Source organism: Anastrepha ludens, chromosome 4, assembly GCF_028408465.1.
Source record: "Anastrepha ludens isolate Willacy chromosome 4, idAnaLude1.1, whole genome shotgun sequence".
Lineage (NCBI taxonomy): Eukaryota > Metazoa > Arthropoda > Insecta > Diptera > Tephritidae > Anastrepha > Anastrepha ludens.
Window position 1 is genome coordinate 43,672,366 of NC_071500.1, and position 19,852 is coordinate 43,692,217.

Sequence of the window (19,852 nt, forward strand, 5' to 3'; positions counted from 1 at the left end):
ACTGCACTATTAATTTCTGGTTCAAGCTCATTTTTCCCGATGAAGATAGTTGTTTTTGTTTTGAATATTATGTTCCAGCATCACATTACAAGCGATGAACATGTGCGCGAGTCGCTCGCTGAAAAACATTTTTTTTTTTTTTGGATTTTTGGGAAACATGCTGGCCAACTTGCCCACAGGCGCACAGTGCGGCCGATTCCCAAAAAGCTGGCCAAAAGTCGAAAAAAAAAGTTTCTAGATAGAGTTTTTTGTCTTTGGGTTGGCTACAGTAATGCCTTGAGTAGTGAAAACCGTTCATAGCAACGTCCTGTACCCTAAGTATCCTCTGTATTTTCAGTCGCAACGTGGCCTTCGTTTGAGCATCGTATTACTGTCGATGAATAGTGAAAGTTGTACACATTTGAAAGATTTTGGAAATGGAATCATCTTCGGAAGGTTAGTAAAATACGAGAAATCTTTAGTACATATCAATACCTCGACACAAAATTTTTAGCTGCAGCAATACGTAGATACATTTTTTGCAATTTTTTTTATAAAATTAGAGTTTTCAAACTGTATAGTAATACAACGCCATCATATGCTGCTTTGAAACCTATTAAAGGTTACTCAAAAAAGTAATGGTTACTGAATAAAACAAGATTCAGCAGCTACCACTTGCTACCTTGCGACCCCGAAAACATATAAATTTGCATGCATCTTGATTATGTTCTTGAATATACACTATTTCACGTGAGGGGGTGGGCAATAGGGGTGAAAGGGGGTGCATTTTCAAAATTTTAAGATCAAATTCATAATCAGCGACCCCGACAACCCCCGAGTAAGAAATTTTTAATCAATTACTTAATTTTTTGAGTTTTGGCCAGCTTTTCGGGAATCGGCCGCGCTGTGAGGCGGCGAGCATTCAGCGGAGCGCGAATATTTTTTGCCTGTGTCCTCCTGCGCCGATAAGCATAGTGAACGATTAGTTTTTGCCAATAATGAAAGAATATAGTACTTCCTTCCGAATACACACATGGTTTCAACAAGATTACGCCACGCCGCATTCGGTTAGAGTACCCATGGTGATACTTGGCGCGGTTTTTTGGTCTTAGTTCGTGTGGCAGCTTCCATTGAGATAATTGAGCTTTGGTTTCCACGTCATAATCATAAACCCAGGATTCGTCTCCAGGTGTGACCCTCTGGAGCAAATTTGGGTCGTCGCGGGCAGAGTCCAACATCTCATTAATAATGTTCATGCGATGCTACACTTGGTGGAAATTGAGCAGTTTTGGTACGAGTTTTGCGTCGACCCGTCTCATGCTTCTACTTCTCTAACGGTGATTCGACGATTGTCCAATACCATTTTCTTCACTTCCTCAATTTTTGCGTCTGCTGTTGAAGTGCTCGGGCGTCCGGCACGCTTTTCTTCGTTCACATCTTCTCGGCCTTCTGAGAAAATTTTGTACCACCGATAAAAGTTGCTTTGGTCCAAAGTAGCTTCTCCGTATGACACAGTCAGCATTCGGAATGGATCAGCGCACGTAATTTCGTTTTTCACACAAAATTTGATATAGGTTCTTTGGTCCATCTTTTTGAATAGGTAAAAATCGAAGAAGAGCCGAAACACGTGCAAGCAAAGCAGCTGCCCACAATTAACGGAACATTGAAAATGGCCGAACTCGTCGGCATGAGTGAAAGACATTAGTACCAACATATCGCCAAAAAGAAATCGAAATTCGAATATACGTAACCTGCGAAAATTCAATATTCGCGATACTTTTTGAGCACACCTCGTATGTATTTAAAATGAAATTATGAAATTCGTTTTGTGCATAAATGTATCGTACATCGGTGGGAGTGGCAAACGCACAAATATACCTTCATTACCACCCTTGGTACAATTTAGCCACAATCATATTTGTATGGAAAATGCATGAATAGGTGTTTCGATTCAGCTCTCTTCCTTTATTTTCATTGATTATTATTTTTTTATTTCACTGAATTTTGGATAAAATGAGTGAGTGCAACATACATTACTCTCTTTCACTTATTCTAAATTCAGCTCTTGTTCCAATCAGATGTGAGTGAGTGAAACAGAGTTTGTTTTAGCTGTGCCAAAGTGCTTGTAGGCGTTTCGTGCATTTCTAAGAAGCTGTAAATATTTTATTACTTATATATTTGTTGGTTCACAGCAGAGTATGGATCTTTGCAAAAATTTTTCTTGTTCTTAATTTATGTGCTTAGACGGATGAACCATTTCTCTATGAGGATTATTAATTTGGCTTATTTGAAGAATTTAAAATAAAACCAATCGTATCATCATCACCCTTACCGAATTTATATATAATTACTGACGACTAGTTGTTAATAATACCTGTTGTTTTAATGCTTTTATTATTAATTTAAAGCATAGAATTGAAAAAGTCCAATGGATGATGTTGCCTGTTAGTGTTGTTGACTTATTAACTGTCTGATGCACAATCGAAATTGAACATATCTTTCATGAATTTGATAAATGTTTCGTAATTTTTCAAGTTTGTATAAATGTAGCTTGATCAATTCCATTGCCATTCCATTTACCTTCTTCTCTATTTCCATACAAAATATCTATCAAACAAATAAAATTAAAATTTTGTTTTGAAAAATGCAACCATTCCATCAGTATTTTCTCATGACGTCACTTCACGTTAAACTATCCTCAGTAAACCGACTTTACAGACAACCTCTTTTTTGTTCTTCGATTTCGATGTAACTCAAATATGTTGCTCTCTGGTCAAAATAATGAGACACGTATTTTTTTGTTGGCCCGAAAAAAATTTTTTTCAAGATTTATCGGCAATTTCGTTCTTCGGCTCAAAATCGATTTTTTTTCATTATATAATATAAGAAACATTTTTTTTGTTAGCAGTCGATAGTTGTATGTTAAAATAAACTGTTTTTTAAGCAATTTACCATAGGACGTGATTCTGGGAAGGTTTCAGGACAATTTCGGAATTCCGAAAGTATTAAAATTGGTTTTAATGAATACACTGGGGCTTAACTGTGGACCTAATTCTCATCGGTATGCTGAAAAAATGGATGTTGCACGTATAAAAGTGGCAGATAAGCGCGCTAACTATAACACTCGAGAAGGCAGAATGCTACGTAGGCAACAGCAAATCGATATTTTGGAAGCTGCTATGACGGCTGAAGAACTATTATATGGCCCAAGAACAGATGACACCGTGTAAGTTGTTAAATAATTCGAATAACTCGACATAAATCGATAGGAAAACTTTAAATTCGTTTTTTTTTCAAAAACTATGTTTTTTGAACTGCTGATCACTGTAACTTAAAAACAGCTTGGTAGATTTTAATAAAATTTATACAGCTTTGGAAAAGCAGAAAAAACTTGTGCCTGATCGAAGGATTTTTCAAAAAATTTCAAATTTTTTAAACAAATAATTGTCGTTTTTTTTTTCTCGAAAATCTGAAAAATATCTCTTGAGGCCTCCATATTGTTAATTTTGAAAAAAAGCTTCGGCACAAGATTATCTCTTAATAAAACTAATTCCTCTTGTCCGATTGATTTTAGAAGCATCTCCAAGGACATGTGATGATCACCGCAAGGGACTTCTGGAGACACGGGGTCCACATAAACAGTGATACCTTTTACAATTATTAATGTTATCTAAATATGATGCTGTTTTTTATTTTTGTGAAGTAAAGCAATTGACTAACAAAAAAAAAATATTGAAAATCATCATTTTTTCGGGCCTCTGACTACCATTAACCCCATAAACAAAGTAAAGTAAAAAATTAATAAATAGTCAATACTTTGCAATATGTACTTGCGCAAATGCACAAAGTATAATGGATAAGCAGAAAATATTTGATGTTTGACAGTGACTGTCATATTAGTTCCTATTTTGTTTTTTAAGTTTTAAGCCAAAATCTCATTATTTTCTTGAGCCTACCGAGAACCGGTTTGTAAAACCGTCGAATAGTCGATCACCCTATCATGTGATACTTATGTGCTTTTATGTTGCGGAACTCATCGCGCAGATCAGGTAAGACGAAAGCTGCATGCAAGCTTTATAAACTGCGACAGTTGAGCGGCCACTGGAATCAGTGTGTGCATGTGTGTATGTAAGTTTGTACTTGAAATCACAAATCGCCGCATTGGCTCCCATGTCGATCGGCTAGCTTCAATGCATCGGTGAACGCAGCAGCGAATGGAGGTGAATTTTGTGAGTTTCAACCGCCGACCGCGTTATCTCTGGCAAAGCTAAAAGTGAAATCGTGCAAAGCGGACCATCAACAGAGATAACTAACTACAGCATCAGAGTTTTGTTACCATAAACACAGTGCCAATTATAAGTTATTGCATTATTTACGGCTATGCGACTAGTACAAATTCCAGGCGATGTTACATGAACTTTGCTTTAAATTTGTTTTGAATCAACGAGAGTTATAATTTGCTAAATGGCTTAAGCATTCAATTAAACAACTACAGTGGTGAAGTGAAGCTTTAATGACTGTAACTAACGCAAAATAAAGTTAACAGTTTGAATATTTAAACGAGTGTACATTTCGTGGCCATAATTTATTTGAAACGTATGTGCATTAGCTAGACAGTGGCACCATGAGTGCTGCATTTGAAGAAGGGTCACGCATAGTGAACGCTGCAGATGAATTGGATACCGCGAATGGAAAAGTAAGCTGAAATTATACGAAATTTACGTGTGTTTACAGCGGGTTCAATTAGCGGTAAACGCATTCATATTTGCGCATAAGATGCGGTCTTAGATGTACATAGATGAGCGTATGCATGTGTGTTTGTGTGTGTGCAAAACAAAGGAACCTTACTTTGTGTAATGGTGAAGGCGAATTTTGTGGTGTCCCACTTAAAATGATTATATGTACGAACATGTATGTATGTGCATATGTATGTAGGTATGTAAAAGTGCCTTGCTATAGGTTCACCGAAGTCCGCATTCGAGTACATACATACATATGTATATGCAGGTTACAGGTGAATATATTTACATACCCATACATATGTGTATATATGTATATATATATATTTCTCTATGTGGTGCATAAACATATTTCACATTCATACATATGTACATGTGCACATACATACATATATACTCGCATGCTAAAATGCTCTTATAACTGATGTACCAAACAAGTTTTTGTTTCTGCAATACCAAAGTCATACACACATGGCTACATATCGGACGGTGGCCTTTAAAACTCCGTAACTTAAAATCGTTTCTATAGCACAACTTAATTTGCATCGAGCGAACAAAATGTTATAGATAAAATTTAAAAAATGTACGAAATTTGCTAACACAGAGTTGTGCACTTCCATATATTAGCTACTATTCAATATTTTATGTTTTCTATTTATGCTCATTTAGTGATTAGTGCGCAGTGTGTATATTTCTTCCAAATAACCAGTTCACTGGGATTAAAAAAAATTGAGTCCAGAGTGCAGCAACAAATTAAGACCAGCTTTCAATATAATCATCTCGCATCATTTCGTACAGTAGTTATTTTCAATTTAAAAATGGTTGATTGTTTTTGTGATTAAGTCGAATAATATATTGATATATATTTAGTTAAATCCATACTTGTTATTTTATGATTTTATAATTAGTATTTTCAATTGTTTTTAAAAATTGATCCTCCCCTCGTTTCGAGTCTGTCTTCACCAGCAGGCGATCGTTGCAGAATATTCAAAATTCATTTGAATGCTTTGTAAAATGCGAAATGCAAAATTATTTACTTCGAGCGGTGACTTTATTGCAAAAGGGCGAATTAGCTAAGCATTACGTATAACCTCTCAGTGCAATATATGTAATATATATGACGAAAAAGAATAGGAATATAAAACAAGCGAAGAAATGCCTAAGCTTTAATTTATTTACTCGTACTGGTGCATATTTTTACTGAAATATCGCGCTTATAGTCAAACAGACATAACAAAGAAAAAGTTTTTTCAACTCGCTTCTCAGCCACAAATGTTTGTATCTCCGCGTGAATACCCCAAACGTAATTTGATCAAGTTTTTTTTCTACTTTTCGCATTCAATTTTTAATAATAATAATATTTAAGCCCATAAAGTGCCCGCCACCCGCCCAACCGGCACGAGAGGCGCAGTCCGCATGACGTACGAATAATTTTTGTCTTGACGCTGTGCCAAGAAAGGCAAGAGTTTGTTAAGCGTAGAGATCTAAAACTGTTCAGCTCCAAAAAAATTCCTCAGATATGTAGGAAAAAGTGAATGTATAGACATTTTCTAAGCTAAAGTGTGCGCAGCAATGTAAAGGGTTTTCCAATAAAAGGTGTTATTTTGAATAGCCCACTATCTCGATAGATGTCACTTTTAAAGCTGTCATTTTTTGATATTTGACTACGCCATTAATAAAAATGGAACGATACACGCTTAAACAACGCATTGAAATTATTAAAATTCACTATAAAAATGGTGAGAATTTGGCAGAGACGATTCGTAAAACTCGAACATTTTTGGATCATAGTGAAGCACCTTGTCGGACCGCAATACAGAAATTGGTGAACAAATTCGAGCTATTGTTAGTGATGTGACAAGTTAGTGATGTGAAGAATAAAACCCATGCACGTCGCTCAAGAACAGCCGAAATATAGCTGTTGTAGCCGAAAGTGAAGAAAACCCTGGTTGGTCCATTTTTCGTCGTTCTTTGGAATCAGGAATTCCACAAACATCATTACACCGTATTTTGCATAAAGATTTGGGTCTTAAAAAATCCATTTAACACAAGAACTCAAGCCGGCCGATAATCAACAACGTCGTGTCTTTGCTGATTAGGTCGTTGAAATGCATGCAAGTGATCCGGAATTCCACTTCGGTGGCTTCGTCAACAAGCAAAATTGTTGGATCTGGGGCTCAGAAAATCCAAGAGTTATTGTTGAAAAGCCTCTCTATCCTCAACGTGGGACTGTTTGGTGCCGTTTATGGTTCGGCGGAGTCATTGGACTTTACTTTTTCGAAAATGAGCAAAAGTTACGACGAATGGATTGCGCTATCGAGAGATGATTAACGATTTTTTATGGCCGAAATTGGATGGTATTGATCCGGACAACGTATATTTTCAACTGGACGGCGCTACGTGCCACACAAGCAACGAAACCATTAAAGGAATATCAAAATAACACCTCTTATTGGGAAACCCTTTATATTTTTAGGCATCACTTGCATGCAAATAGTGGCGATAGTACAGCGTAAGTTTTAATTTGCAGCCAGACTCTTATAGCGCTCTAACTGTTATGACATATTAATGAAGGCATATCTACTTATACATATGCAATAAACGCATTCTCTAACCTTAGAGAAAGGTGTGAACTCGCTTTAGATTTCTTGTTTCTCGAATCCAAAAACAAGCTAAGAGAACTATTTTATATTTTATTTAATAATCTAATAAGAGAAAGATTAGAAAATCATTAGAAATGTCTTGCTGAGACAGAGTTTTCGATGGCAATGATAGATCAATCAAAGAACAAACAAGTTTTGAAATAATTGTGTGTAAAAATTGCAAGCGAAAAACAAATTACCTACTTACTGAAAAGCATTAGCACTAATAATTATGATATAAATTAATAAATAAATCAATCAAAACAGTACGTACATAAGTTGTGAACATGCTATTTATTGGGCATTGCATCAGAAATAAGCCTACTCCTCTATAACTGATATTCTTTTTGTTATGACGAAAAGTTCCAGCAATATGCCACCAAATATGAGAACTATCAACTTTATCATAAAACATTTTTTCGCTGTTTCTAGGTAGAACATAGGGCCCATGTGAAATGGTTGAAAACATGTTTTTTATATGTACATATTGTAAGCTTAGTATACTCTCTCTCTCAGGGCTAGGTATAGACGCGAAAAAAACGGACCAAATATGATATTTTTGTACAAGGAAGTACAAGGTCTCGGCGTGGAACCTCCCGAAGCTAGGCAATAACGAGCTACTTCTCAAAGATCATGCAAGGTACCTCGGAGTAATACTGGATAGTTAAATGCTGTGGAAGCACAATGCTGAGAAAAGGGTGAAAAAGGCCAGTAACGCATTGTACGCATCTAAACGAATGCGGGGCGTTATTGGAGCCTATCACTCTCACTGATGGATTGGTGCTACACGGCAGTAGTTAGACCGATACTGCTGTATGGGGCCTTGGAATGGTGGACTGCGACAAGAAAGCTGGCATACTAAATGCCACTGAAAAGGATTCAGCGACTCGCTGCTCTGTGCATAACTGGAGGAATGAAAACGGCTATAATGGCGGCGTTGGAAATGATACTCAGCGAAGACCTTATGGCGGAAGATCTGGCAGCGAAATCCACGGGGAGGCTAGTGGCTGCAGGAATATTCTCTTGTAGAACCTTCTGACATAGCTCAATAGGAAAGAGGAGTTCATGTCCAAAAATGTTCAACGGAGCAGGGAGGCCATATAAAGGCTAGCCGCATATCTATTGGGTATCTAGCCACAAAGGCAGTATGGGAAACGGAATAGTAGACGAGATAGCATAAAGTGCTGTTAGACTACCATTTGAACAAGATAATGACTTACTAAAACCGCTAAATACAATATACAACGAAATGGATAACTACATGAAAAGCAAGTGGAAGCTAGGTGGACTAGGTATATACTATATAAAGCGATCAGTGTTTTTTGTGTCCATTCTTTATAAAACCAAAACAGGTATATGGAGAACTGTTTTAAGGCAAAGGGTACATCAAGTTATTTACAATACCAACAAAAGCGTGATTTTACGTCAAAAACTCGAACAAATTTAGATATGTGCAAATACCCATGGTCGACGACGAAATCAAAAAAAAAAAAAAAAAAAAAAAAAATAGCTGCGAAAAATACCTCAAACATTCCTGATGCACCTGAATTCTTATTCCAGTGCTCTAGGGCGCACAATCGGCATATCACGCCTAGAATGAAGAGATCGCCGCCCATAAGATGGAGATACGTAGATCAAAACGAGCCCACGCAACGGGCTAACAAACACCTAAATTCTATTAAGATTTAAAAACTTACTGTTAGGCTTTAATTTAGTTATAAACGATTCAGTAAATAAAATAATTTTAAAACTAAGCACGAAATTTCCTCACACCAAAATTTCCTCAAGCGAAGAAATGGAAATTAGAAGGTTAACTGGAACTGGCGTCATTTTTGTTTGTTAAGTACTTCTTAATAGTTTTTGAATTATCTAGTGTTTAATTGTTGTATGTATGTATGTGTGTAATCATTATACAAATAATAAACCCTTTTCTTGAGTGTATCATTCGCCCACTTTCAATGAAACCTTTCACCGATTTCAAGGAAATGACTTCCTTAAGTGAAGAAATGTTAATAGCGATATTTAAACAACGTGGCATCTGAAATGTAAAACAAACTGAAATCCAATCTATCTCTTAAACCGATTAAGCTAGAGAACAGAAACCTTGCACAAATGCATAAATTATATTGTATATACCTGTCTTATAGTAAAAAAGGGTAGGTATTGGCAAAGCCATTTCTCATGAGAACTGAAACCTAGTTACGTAGTATAGTTCAACTGAAATAGATCAAAACTACTACTTACAGTTATGAATGTTATTGGTAAAATTTTCGGTCACGGGGAATACTGGCATAATTTGATAGAGATCGACCGAATTTCGGCTTCGACTTCGGCCATATATAGTACACAGCCAAAAAATTTCAGTTTGACTTTTATCAAAAACCCAAACTTTGGTCGAACATTTAGTATTTGTAAGATTTTTTTAATATTGGGATCAAAGCCCACATTTCATGTTAAAAAATGGTCCTCCATCGAGTGTGGCTAGTTCACCAAGCGACGTTGAAAATATCCACCAGCTTTGTTTTATATTAAAGTATAATTTTTCAATCATGAGTGGGTAACAAGTTTGGTATTTCAAGAAGCCTATGTCCCTTTTTACTGCTTTGCTAATAAAAATATGGGATTTTTAAAGTCATTCATATTCATTACATTAGCTCTTGAAAATGTTGAGTTCGGTTTCGGTTTGGACTTAAAAATCAATATTCCTTTGTTAGTGTGCCTCCCAAGAGAATTAGCGGTTTTTCCACCTGAATTATTTATTAATTATATTATATTTTAATACTATTATACAATAATTATTCAAAATATGTTGTTCAAAGAAATCGATTAAGATATAAATGAGTTTAAGACAAGTTTAAAGGTGTACTTACCGAGCTTAAAAATTGTATCAACGGAATCAAAATAATGAGATTTTTTATACTACTTTTGACTTTTTTTGGAAGATGACTTTATTGGAAGGTTTAAGTGACACTTGCCCGATTTAGATTCTCAGGCATCATTGAAAAGGTATTTTTTTGCCTTTTTTACTGAAGTTATAAAGAATACGAAAAATATCTCATTACATTCACTTGTTTAACAAAATTTGTAGACATTTGTATGCACAGCTGTTATCAGGTAGCCGTAGGTCTTCGTTCAACTGCTGCACTTCTGTGAGCAAACTACTGACGACCTTATTATTAAGTCTTGAGCCTTAGCGAAATTAGCCACTGACCCTGGGTCCAGGTCTTTTGACTTAAAACAACGTGTGGGAGAAGTGCTCCTACTTCGGGGCCTAAAATGAGAACCTCGTGTCAGACACCTGATGACTTGTTCTGGACAAAAGAAAAACTTGTATGAAATACGAGATTGTTTTTATGTACGAAAAAAGCTTCCGTCTAAAGTGGCACACGCAATCATCGCTCGATTTATAAGGCAAGGGGTTAACGCTACACAAATATTTCTGGGATTCTTATGGAAAACCTATCTTCAAAGCAGAGCCGTTGAGCGGTACAATTTAGCTCCTTTCCAAGAATTTTTGAGTGCCCACATTTGAAGTTCTACCCGTATTTATGCTAATTTCGTTGTAACTTTTGGGTGAGAATATTTGGGAAGGAATGTTTGTGAGAAATTTAGGTAGATACCAAAAAAAGATATAAATTACTTTAACAGATTTGTGCAAGCTAAGAGATGGCTGAAATAAGACTTCTAGTGTAAATAGGGCTTGAGTGAGACACCAGAAAGTGTCATATTGTCTAGGATCTCCCTACATCGCAACTGTCTAATCACACACTTACATACCAGAACTTTATCTTAACTTAAGAAAATAAGCAATGAAAGAAAGTAAGTTTGGAGGAGACTATCGATTATGTGCCTTTGTAAAATAAATGTTTGAAACTATAAGTTAAGCTTTGTAAGTTAAATGAAAACTTAAAACAACGCTCAAATTATTTGTCAATACTTTAGCTTAAGTTATATAGTTGTCAAAAAAGTCTTGCGGTATTTCCGCAAGCTTGTCTTTGCAAGCGCGTAGTTCTAGTTGTATTCGTCGCATCGGTTCACGCTAGATCTTTTCACGTGCTAACACGTGTTTGATTAATTGTTGTTTGCTTTCAGTCGTTCGTGAGTTATAGCGTCGCAAACATGGAGCAAAGTAAAGAGAAAATACGGCATATTTTACAGTACTACTACGATAAAGGCAAAAATGCATCTCATGCTGCCAATAAAATTTGTGCAGTTTATGGACCCGATACAGTTTCCATTTCCACCGCACAACGATGGTTTCAACGTTTTCGTTCTGGTGCAGAGGTGATCGAAGATGCGCCACGGTCCGGAAGGCCTGTCGTCGAAAATTGCGATAAAATCGCTGAATTGATAGAAAGAGACCGGCATAGTAGCAGCCGTAGCATCGGCCAAGAGCTGGGCATGAGTCATCAAACCGTTATAAACCATTTGAAGAAGCTTGGATTCAAAAAGAAGCTCGATGTATGGTGGCACGACTTGACGCAAAAAAAACATTTTTGCCCGTATGGATGCATGCGAATCGCTTCTGAATCGCAACAAAATCGACCCGTTTTTGAAGCGGATGGTGACTGGCGATGAAAAGTGGGTCACTTACGACAACGTGAAGCGCAAACGGTCGTGGTCGAAAAGCGGTGAAGCTGCCCAGACGGTGGCCAAGCCTGGATTGACGCCCAGGAAGGTTCTTCTGTGTGTTTGGTGGGATTGGCAGGGAATCATCCACTATGAGCTGCTCCTCTATGGCCAAACGCTCAATTCGGACCTGTACTGCCAACAACTGGACCGCTTGAATGCAGCACTCATGCAGAAGACGCCATATTTGATCAACAGAGGCCGAATTGTCGCCAGGCCACACACATCTTTGGTGATGCGCCGGAAGCTCCGGGAGCTCGGATGGGAGGTTCTTTTGCATTCACGGTATAGTCCGGATCTCGCACTAAATGATTACCACCTATTTCTGTCCATGGCGAACGAGCTTGGTAGTCGGAAGTTGTCCACAAGAGAGTCCTGTGAAAATTGGCTCTCCCAGTTTTTTGACAATAGGGAAGCGAGCTTCTATAAGAGGGGCATTATGAAGTTGGCATCTCGTTGGGAACTCGTCATCGAACAAAACGGCGCATATTTGACTTAAATCGCATTATTATAACGAATTTTATGAACAATTGAAAATTCAATAAAAATACCGCAAGACTTTTTTGACAACCTATTATTACGAAAAACTATATGCCAGATGAAAAAAAAAATTTATTCAGCCTTTTAAAAACTGCGACTAATTTTTCTACTTCCTTACTACTATGACATTACCAACAGGCCGTTGAAAAAGGTCAGCCGCCGTGTACGGGGTATGAAGAAGGGAATTCTAAAAGCACTGAAAAAGAGCAATACGCAGTTCATACGACCATTAACATTGATGAGGACCAGAAGAACCATATTAATGAAAACCATCAACAAAGGTGCAGCAATGGAATGAAACCAAACCACTCCACAAAATTTACAAAACAACAACACACAGCTTGTAAAGCGCATTCGAAGACCCAACAGAGAATACTGGTAGCACTCACAATAAGCATAACAGTAACTGTTGTTGTGCTGCTGTGGTATTTCTTCGGTTGGCTGAGCGGCGTGCCGGCAATGTTCGCTGCTATATTTGTTATAATATTGGCGATAGTAGGATGGCGTTGGTTCTTTATTGCCGCCATGACGTCCAAACGTGATATTGTGTAAGTTGTATTTTTATTTTGTTTCATTTCATTTTTTGTTAGTTTCCTGTACTTTGATATTTTTATTTGATTTTTTTAGTGCATTGTGGGCCTACATACGGCTGCTTTTGCTTATAAAGAGATGTGAGCGAAGGAATTTATCAATAGGCGATATATTTCAAAAGAATGTGGAAGATCATCCTGATAAACTGGCCATTATTAGCGAGACACAGTCGTGGACATTTCTACAACTAAATGAGTTCTCCAATCGAATTGCCGATATATTTAACAGTCACGGCTATAAAAAGGGTGATGTGGTTGGTTTATTGTTGGAAAATCGCGCAGACTACATTGGCATCTGGTTGGGCCTCTCAAAATGTGGTATCATAACCGCTCTTATCAACACCAATTTGAAGGGACCATCATTGCTGCACAGCATCACCGTGGCTAAATGCGCAGCTCTTATATATGGTGAAGATTTTGTTGATGCAATTGAAAGTATAGCGACTGATATTACTGCAAAATTCTACCAATTTAATAATGAAATAAGTAAGCCAGTAAGACATTCAGCAGAGGACTTGGCCACTTTGCTACACTCATCTACACAGGACAATCTACCACCCAGCGCAACGCAACATCCAAATCACCACGATAAATTGATGTACATTTACACCTCTGGCACAACTGGTTTACCAAAAGCGGCAGTAATTTCTCATTCAAGGTATTATATGGGAAATTCATCTATTTGAACTCTTGAAATTACTTATAAGAGAGCGGTTAGTAATTAAGTGAAATAACCTGAATTTTCTAATGCCGTGATGCCAGGTTATTTGCACTTTTTTGTGACCTGTGCCAGTATTGTGTAGATGTATACATTTTTTTTACCGACCGTTGTACAGGCCCACTAGTAAGATACTATTTTCATAAAATTTTGGATATGGTATAAAATATAACCACTAAATAGTTTTACTCTTTATCAAAAATTCACTCACAATTCCCAACCAGTGGGATAGAAAAATAATTGTTTGAAACTGGCCAAAAATGTTTGAGTGTACTCCGAAACTGACCGCTGACTTTCAGAAATATTACGATCCCGGCGCCACCTTTAGAGTTGCATTTTCAAGATAAAAAGTAGCCAAAAACCTGTCCAAACAATTTCTTTAGCTACTGGCAAAAGTCCCGCCAAATTGAGGTCAGTTCTTGCAGAGATTAAATAGGCCAACATTCAGACAGACAAAGTTTTCCAAAATTACTTTAATATATTTACACTACTTACACCCTTCTTCTTCTTAATTGGCGAGATAACCGCTTACGCGATTTTGGCCGAGCTTAACAAAGCGCGCCAGTTTTTTCGTGCTAACCGGCGCCAATTGGGCACACCAAGTGAAGCCAAGTCCTTCTCCACCTGATCTTTCCAACGCAGAGGAGGCCGCCCTCTTCCTCTGCTACCACCAGCTGGTACCGCATCGAATACTTTCAAAGCCGGAGCGTTTGTATCCATTCGGACGACATGACCCAGCCAACGAAGCCGCTGGATCTTTATTCGCTGCGCTATGTCTATGTCGCCGTAAAGCTCATACAGCTCATCGTTCCATCGCCTGCGATATTCGCCGTTGCCAACGTGCAAAGATCCAAAAACCTTACGCAGAATCTTTCTCTCGAACACTCCAAGCGTCGCTTCATCGGATGTTGTCATCGACCAAGCTTCTGCGCCATACGTTAGGACGGGCATGATGAGAGTCTTGTAGAGTGTTAGTTTTGTTCGTCGAGAGAGGACTTTACTGCTCAGTTGCCTACTTAGTCCAAAGTAGCACTTGTTGGCAAGAGAGATTCTACGTTGGATTTCAAGGCTGACATTGTTATCGGTGTTAATGCTGGTTCCTAAATAAACGAAGTCTTTTACAACCTCGAAATTATAACTGTCTACAGTGACGTGGGTGCCGATACGCGAGTGCTCCGACTGTTTGTTTGAAGACAGGAGGTACTTCGTTTTGTCCTCGTTCACCACCAAACCCATTCGCTTTGCCTCTTTATCCAGTTTGGAGAAGGCAGAACTAACAGCGCGGTTGTTAAGGCCGATGATATCGATATCATCGGCATACGCCAACACTTACACCCTACACAGTTATTATCAGACTTAGCGCGTGGCGAATAGAAGAAGCAACTGGTATAAATGAACATACATTGGCAACGCTGGGATAGAGCTGCCTTAAATTACATCTGCTGGTAAGATAATTAGTTATACTAGTTTAATGAGGTATAACCGTTCTCGCTAGCGGCGAGTCTTACTCGATAACTAGTATTATTTTTGTTTAACACAGGGTAGTTCATATAGTGTTCTAGTTTCTTTTTTTGTTATTTCGAGAGTGACTGCTCTTTTCCGATACAAAATCTTTATAAGATCATTATATCCGCGGAACGGTAAGAATCGCTTTACGCTTGAAAAACTTTGAGAAATATTGTTTAAATATTGGTCAACAATATGCTTGCAAAAATCATTTTTTTTTGGCAAAGCGCGTTTTCATCTTTTCGGCTATACAGGGTTGCCAATATTCGACAGACCCATCTGGCAACCTTGTATCTTTTGACAGAGACGTCAGATCGCTTAATGATATACCGCGTTGGAAGCATCAGTCTAAGCAGATTTTTACCATGGAACAGTACACGCCACGCAAGCGCTCCTAAAGTGTTGAAATTTACATTCAACAAAAGAAGACAATTTTGAAAACTCAACGTGCGTATAAAAAATTAAATAATGTGAAAAGTGCGCCTTCTAAGAACACCATTAAACGTTTGTACGAAAGGTTTTCGACTGGTGATGGTGTTTCTAATCCAAAGAGGCCAAATCAAAACCGACCAAGGCGTCGCCAAGGACATCCCAAAACCGCCCTTCTCAGCAGTTGGCATTGCTCGGACCACTTTACAATGAATTATCCGCATTGATTTGCATTTATTCCCGTATAAGATTCAATTGACGCCAAGATTGTTGCCAGCGGACAAGCCTCGTCGATTGGAATGGGCCCAAAGAGTCATCGAAATCCGTGGGGTCCGTCGAATATGGGCAACTCTGTATTAATAGGTAAAACTGCCGCATCCGCACGTGATTGGCGAGAAGTAAATACATCCTCAGAGAGTGGCATCATTGCCCCATTTTTCTTTGAAAATGGTGTTGCAAGCGCCATTTCGATTAATGATGAGCGCTGCGGATATGTATATAATAATAAACGAGTTCTTACGGCCGAAAATTAAAGATATGAACCTGGATGTTATTTGATTTTAGAAGAATGTTAAAGATGATATAAAACAAAGTAACGCCTAGAAATTATTCACTACTAACATCACTTTCACTTTCACTAGGCGTTACTCTTGAAAAAGTAATTTTTTTACAGAATTATACAGTGATTGACTGCGAGATTATTGTACTTTTATATCAGAATATGAGCACAGCAAAACACTGTTGTGAAAATCTTCAATATATTCTCTGACCTAATCAACTCTAATCTAGAAATACTAAAAATTGTGTATATACTTACATTTATATTACTTTTTTATTTTTATTTGCAGATATATATTTATTGCAGCTGGTATTCATTACGCTCTGAATTTTAAAAACAAGGATGTATATTACACCCCGCTACCACTGTACCATACAGCTGGTGGCGTTATGAGTATGGGGCAGACCTTACTTTTTGGCTCTACTGTTGTTATTCGGAAAAAGTTTTCAGCTTCGGGATATTTTGCTGACTGTGTTCGTTTTAATTGTACGGTAAGCGAAGCAGTAATACATTTTTAAACCAAGCTTAAGAACCTATCCGCTTACCATCAAATGGTGACTGAGCTGAAATCGCATTTCATATTGTAATTTCACGAGAAAGCATTACTAAATTTTTAATGTTAAGATCTCTGGCCAGGAGGTTTTTCTGTCCAGCTTCTGTCCAGGAGTAAAAATTAATGGGATTGATTAATTACTTTCTAAGAATTTGTCAAGGGATGTACCCTATGATCAAAAAGTACCGGGAATGTTTAATTCATTGTTTCCTTCGTTTGCCAAGGTGTAGTGCACCAAGCGTACCTTTCATCGGGTCAGAGAGTCAATAAAGAATATTATTTATCAATTTTGAAGCGTTTGAGAGATGCTGTACTTTGCAAATGGCCGGAAATGTGGGCAAACAATTCTTCGATTTTGCATGATGATAACGCGCCATCGCACCGTGACCAAATTGTGCTGGATTATTTACCCAAACACCAAGTGAATGGCCCCGTGCGACTTCTCTTCGTTTCCCAAGTTGAAGTTACCACTTCGTGGAAGGAGATTTCAATTGATAGAGGGCATCAAAGAGAATGCGACGGACTTCAGCAGTTCATCCCTTCGTCGGCCTACCAGGGGTGCATGTAGGGCTGGCATAAACGTTGGCACATGTGTGTTGCTTCAGACGGGTCATATTTTGAAGGAGATACAAAAAATTTGCCTGAATTTGAACTCTGTTTTGTTTTATTTAAATATTCCCGGTACTTTCTGGTCATAGGGTAGCTAAATAAATTCAAACATTCAGGGTCCTCTTCTTCATTCTCTAGACGGAGATAACTAAGTTGAAACGTCGGAAATCCTAAATTTGAAATGGCGTAGTAATACAAATACTTAACAAGACAGCATATTGACTCAATTGGGAATTCCGTAGTATCTATAGCTATAGCTATAATCTATAGCTACATCGTATTAATATAATATCTGGCTGCCCAAGCGAGAACCCACTTGGACAAAGTAACAAATCCATTCATGGTTATGCCATAAAGAGGGGAAAAACAGAACAAAAACCGAACGGGGGGGAAGGAAAGGCTTTGGATTGGAAGGTGATGACCAAACGGGGACTAACTACATGCGTTAACCGCTTCATGCTCCTGATGAAACTAACCAGATGCGTAAAGTTTAAACCTGCTATATCCGCAGGTGTAGCAAAAAAATGATAGCCCATGTATCTAAATCTTAGCCCGACGACAGCAGGGCAGCTGAAGAGAAGATGCTAAGTGACTGCGGTGAGGACACCCACCCAATTTGAGAGCTGTGGCTTTGTTGAGCGCTCCCGATTTACCCGTGGCCAGAAGGATTTCGCGACTTTCTCTGCGCACTAACTTAGCGCTGACTGAGTTAACGCGAGTCTCATCCTTCTAGGATCAAACCACAGGTTCTGAAGGAACCCCATTATGCGGTGAATCCGTCTCGAAGCTCCCGATATGCCACTGTGACCGGGGATCCAAAGTGTCTACATCGAAGTATTGAGTATTAGTAAAAAATATTAATTTCAGTTGCTTATTCAAAAGCGGCTCAAGAGATTAGACACCTTGTTAAGGATGAACCTCCCAATGCTTTGAGTAGTGGTGAAGAAAATTCCTGCCTGAAGTATATTTCGAATTGGGCACAATCAAATCTTCTTTCACCCCAACTATTTTACTGTACAATGCCAATATTTTATATATTTATTTAATTTCTTTTTCCTTTTGTACGTATGCTTTCAGATTGCCCAATACATAGGCGAAATGGCCAGATATATCTTAGCGACGCCACCATCTGAGCTTGATCGGAAGCACAAAATTCGTATGGTCTTTGGCAATGGTTTGCGTCCGCAAATTTGGTCACGTTTTGTGGAACGCTTCTATATTCCAAAAGTTGGCGAGTTCTATGGTGCCACTGAGGGCAATGCCAATATAATGAACAATGACAATACTGTCGGGGCCATTGGTTTTATTTCTCGCATAATACCACAAATATATCCAATATCTATTATAAAAGCTGATCCAGATACGGGTGAACTCATTCGTGGCGCAGATGGTTTTTGTCAACGCTGTGAACCAGGCGAGTGCGGAGTATTTATTGGCAGAATCATAAAAGGCAATCCCTCTCGCGAGTTTCTGGGATATGTGGATGAGAATGCTTCAACGAAGAAAATTGCGCGCGATGTTTTTAAAAAAGGTGATATGGCATTTCTCTCTGGTGATCTACTGACGTCTGATGAACGAGGTTACCTATTCTTTATGGATCGCACGGGCGACACATTTCGTTGGAAAGGAGAGAACGTATCAACAAGTGAGGTAGAAGCGCAGGTTAGTAATGTTACCAGCTATAAGGACACAATTGTCTACGGCGTAACGATACCGCAAACAGAGGGAAGAGCTGGAATGGCTGCCATTTACGATCCAGAGCGGCAGGTAGAGCTTGAGCGTTTCACAGAGGATATATCGAAGATGTTGCCTACGTATGCCAGACCGCAGTTCATAAGATTTCTAACTAAAATTGATCTCACTGGCACATACAAATTGCGCAAAGTTGATCTGCAAAAAGAAGGTTACAACCCTAATGTTATTAAGGATGCTCTTTATTATCAAACGAATTCAGGGCACTATGAATTACTTACTAGTGAAATTTTTGAAAAAATAAACAGAGGGGAAATTCGATTTTAGTTAAAAAATTCAGCCAGTTTCATAAGCAAAAAAATAAACAGAGGGGAAATTCGATTTTAGTTAAAAAATTCAGCCAGTTTCATAAGCAAATATAGTACGCACATATTTTTCATTGTTCTCAAATAAAACATTTTCTAGATTTTTAACTGAATATTTTTGTTTCATTTAAATGCTTTTTTGAGTAGTTTTGAGTAGTTGTGATAGTTTTAAAATAACCCTGAGGCACTAAAATTAAATTTCTTTTCGAGCACTTAAATTGGCTTATCGAAAAACCTTTTCAATCTGAGAAAACATCTTGATGAAGTACCTCAAAAAATAACACAAAAAAGGATTAAATTAA

The 19,852-nt window shown here is 37.9% G+C and overlaps 1 protein-coding gene across 1 annotated transcript; it reads left to right on the forward strand.

The window, feature by feature from the left end:
• The first annotated feature begins 4,182 nt into the window (after positions 1–4,182).
• LOC128862112 (long-chain fatty acid transport protein 4-like) lies at positions 4,183–19,602 on the forward strand. Its single transcript, XM_054100553.1, has 5 exons — positions 4,183–4,675; positions 12,668–13,077; positions 13,157–13,777; positions 16,621–16,822; positions 18,571–19,602. The coding sequence occupies exons 1-5, from the start codon at positions 4,604–4,606 to the stop codon at positions 19,510–19,512; spliced, it is 2,247 nt and encodes a 748-aa protein (XP_053956528.1). The 5' UTR covers positions 4,183–4,603; the 3' UTR covers positions 19,513–19,602.
• Positions 19,603–19,852: the final 250 nt, after the last annotated feature.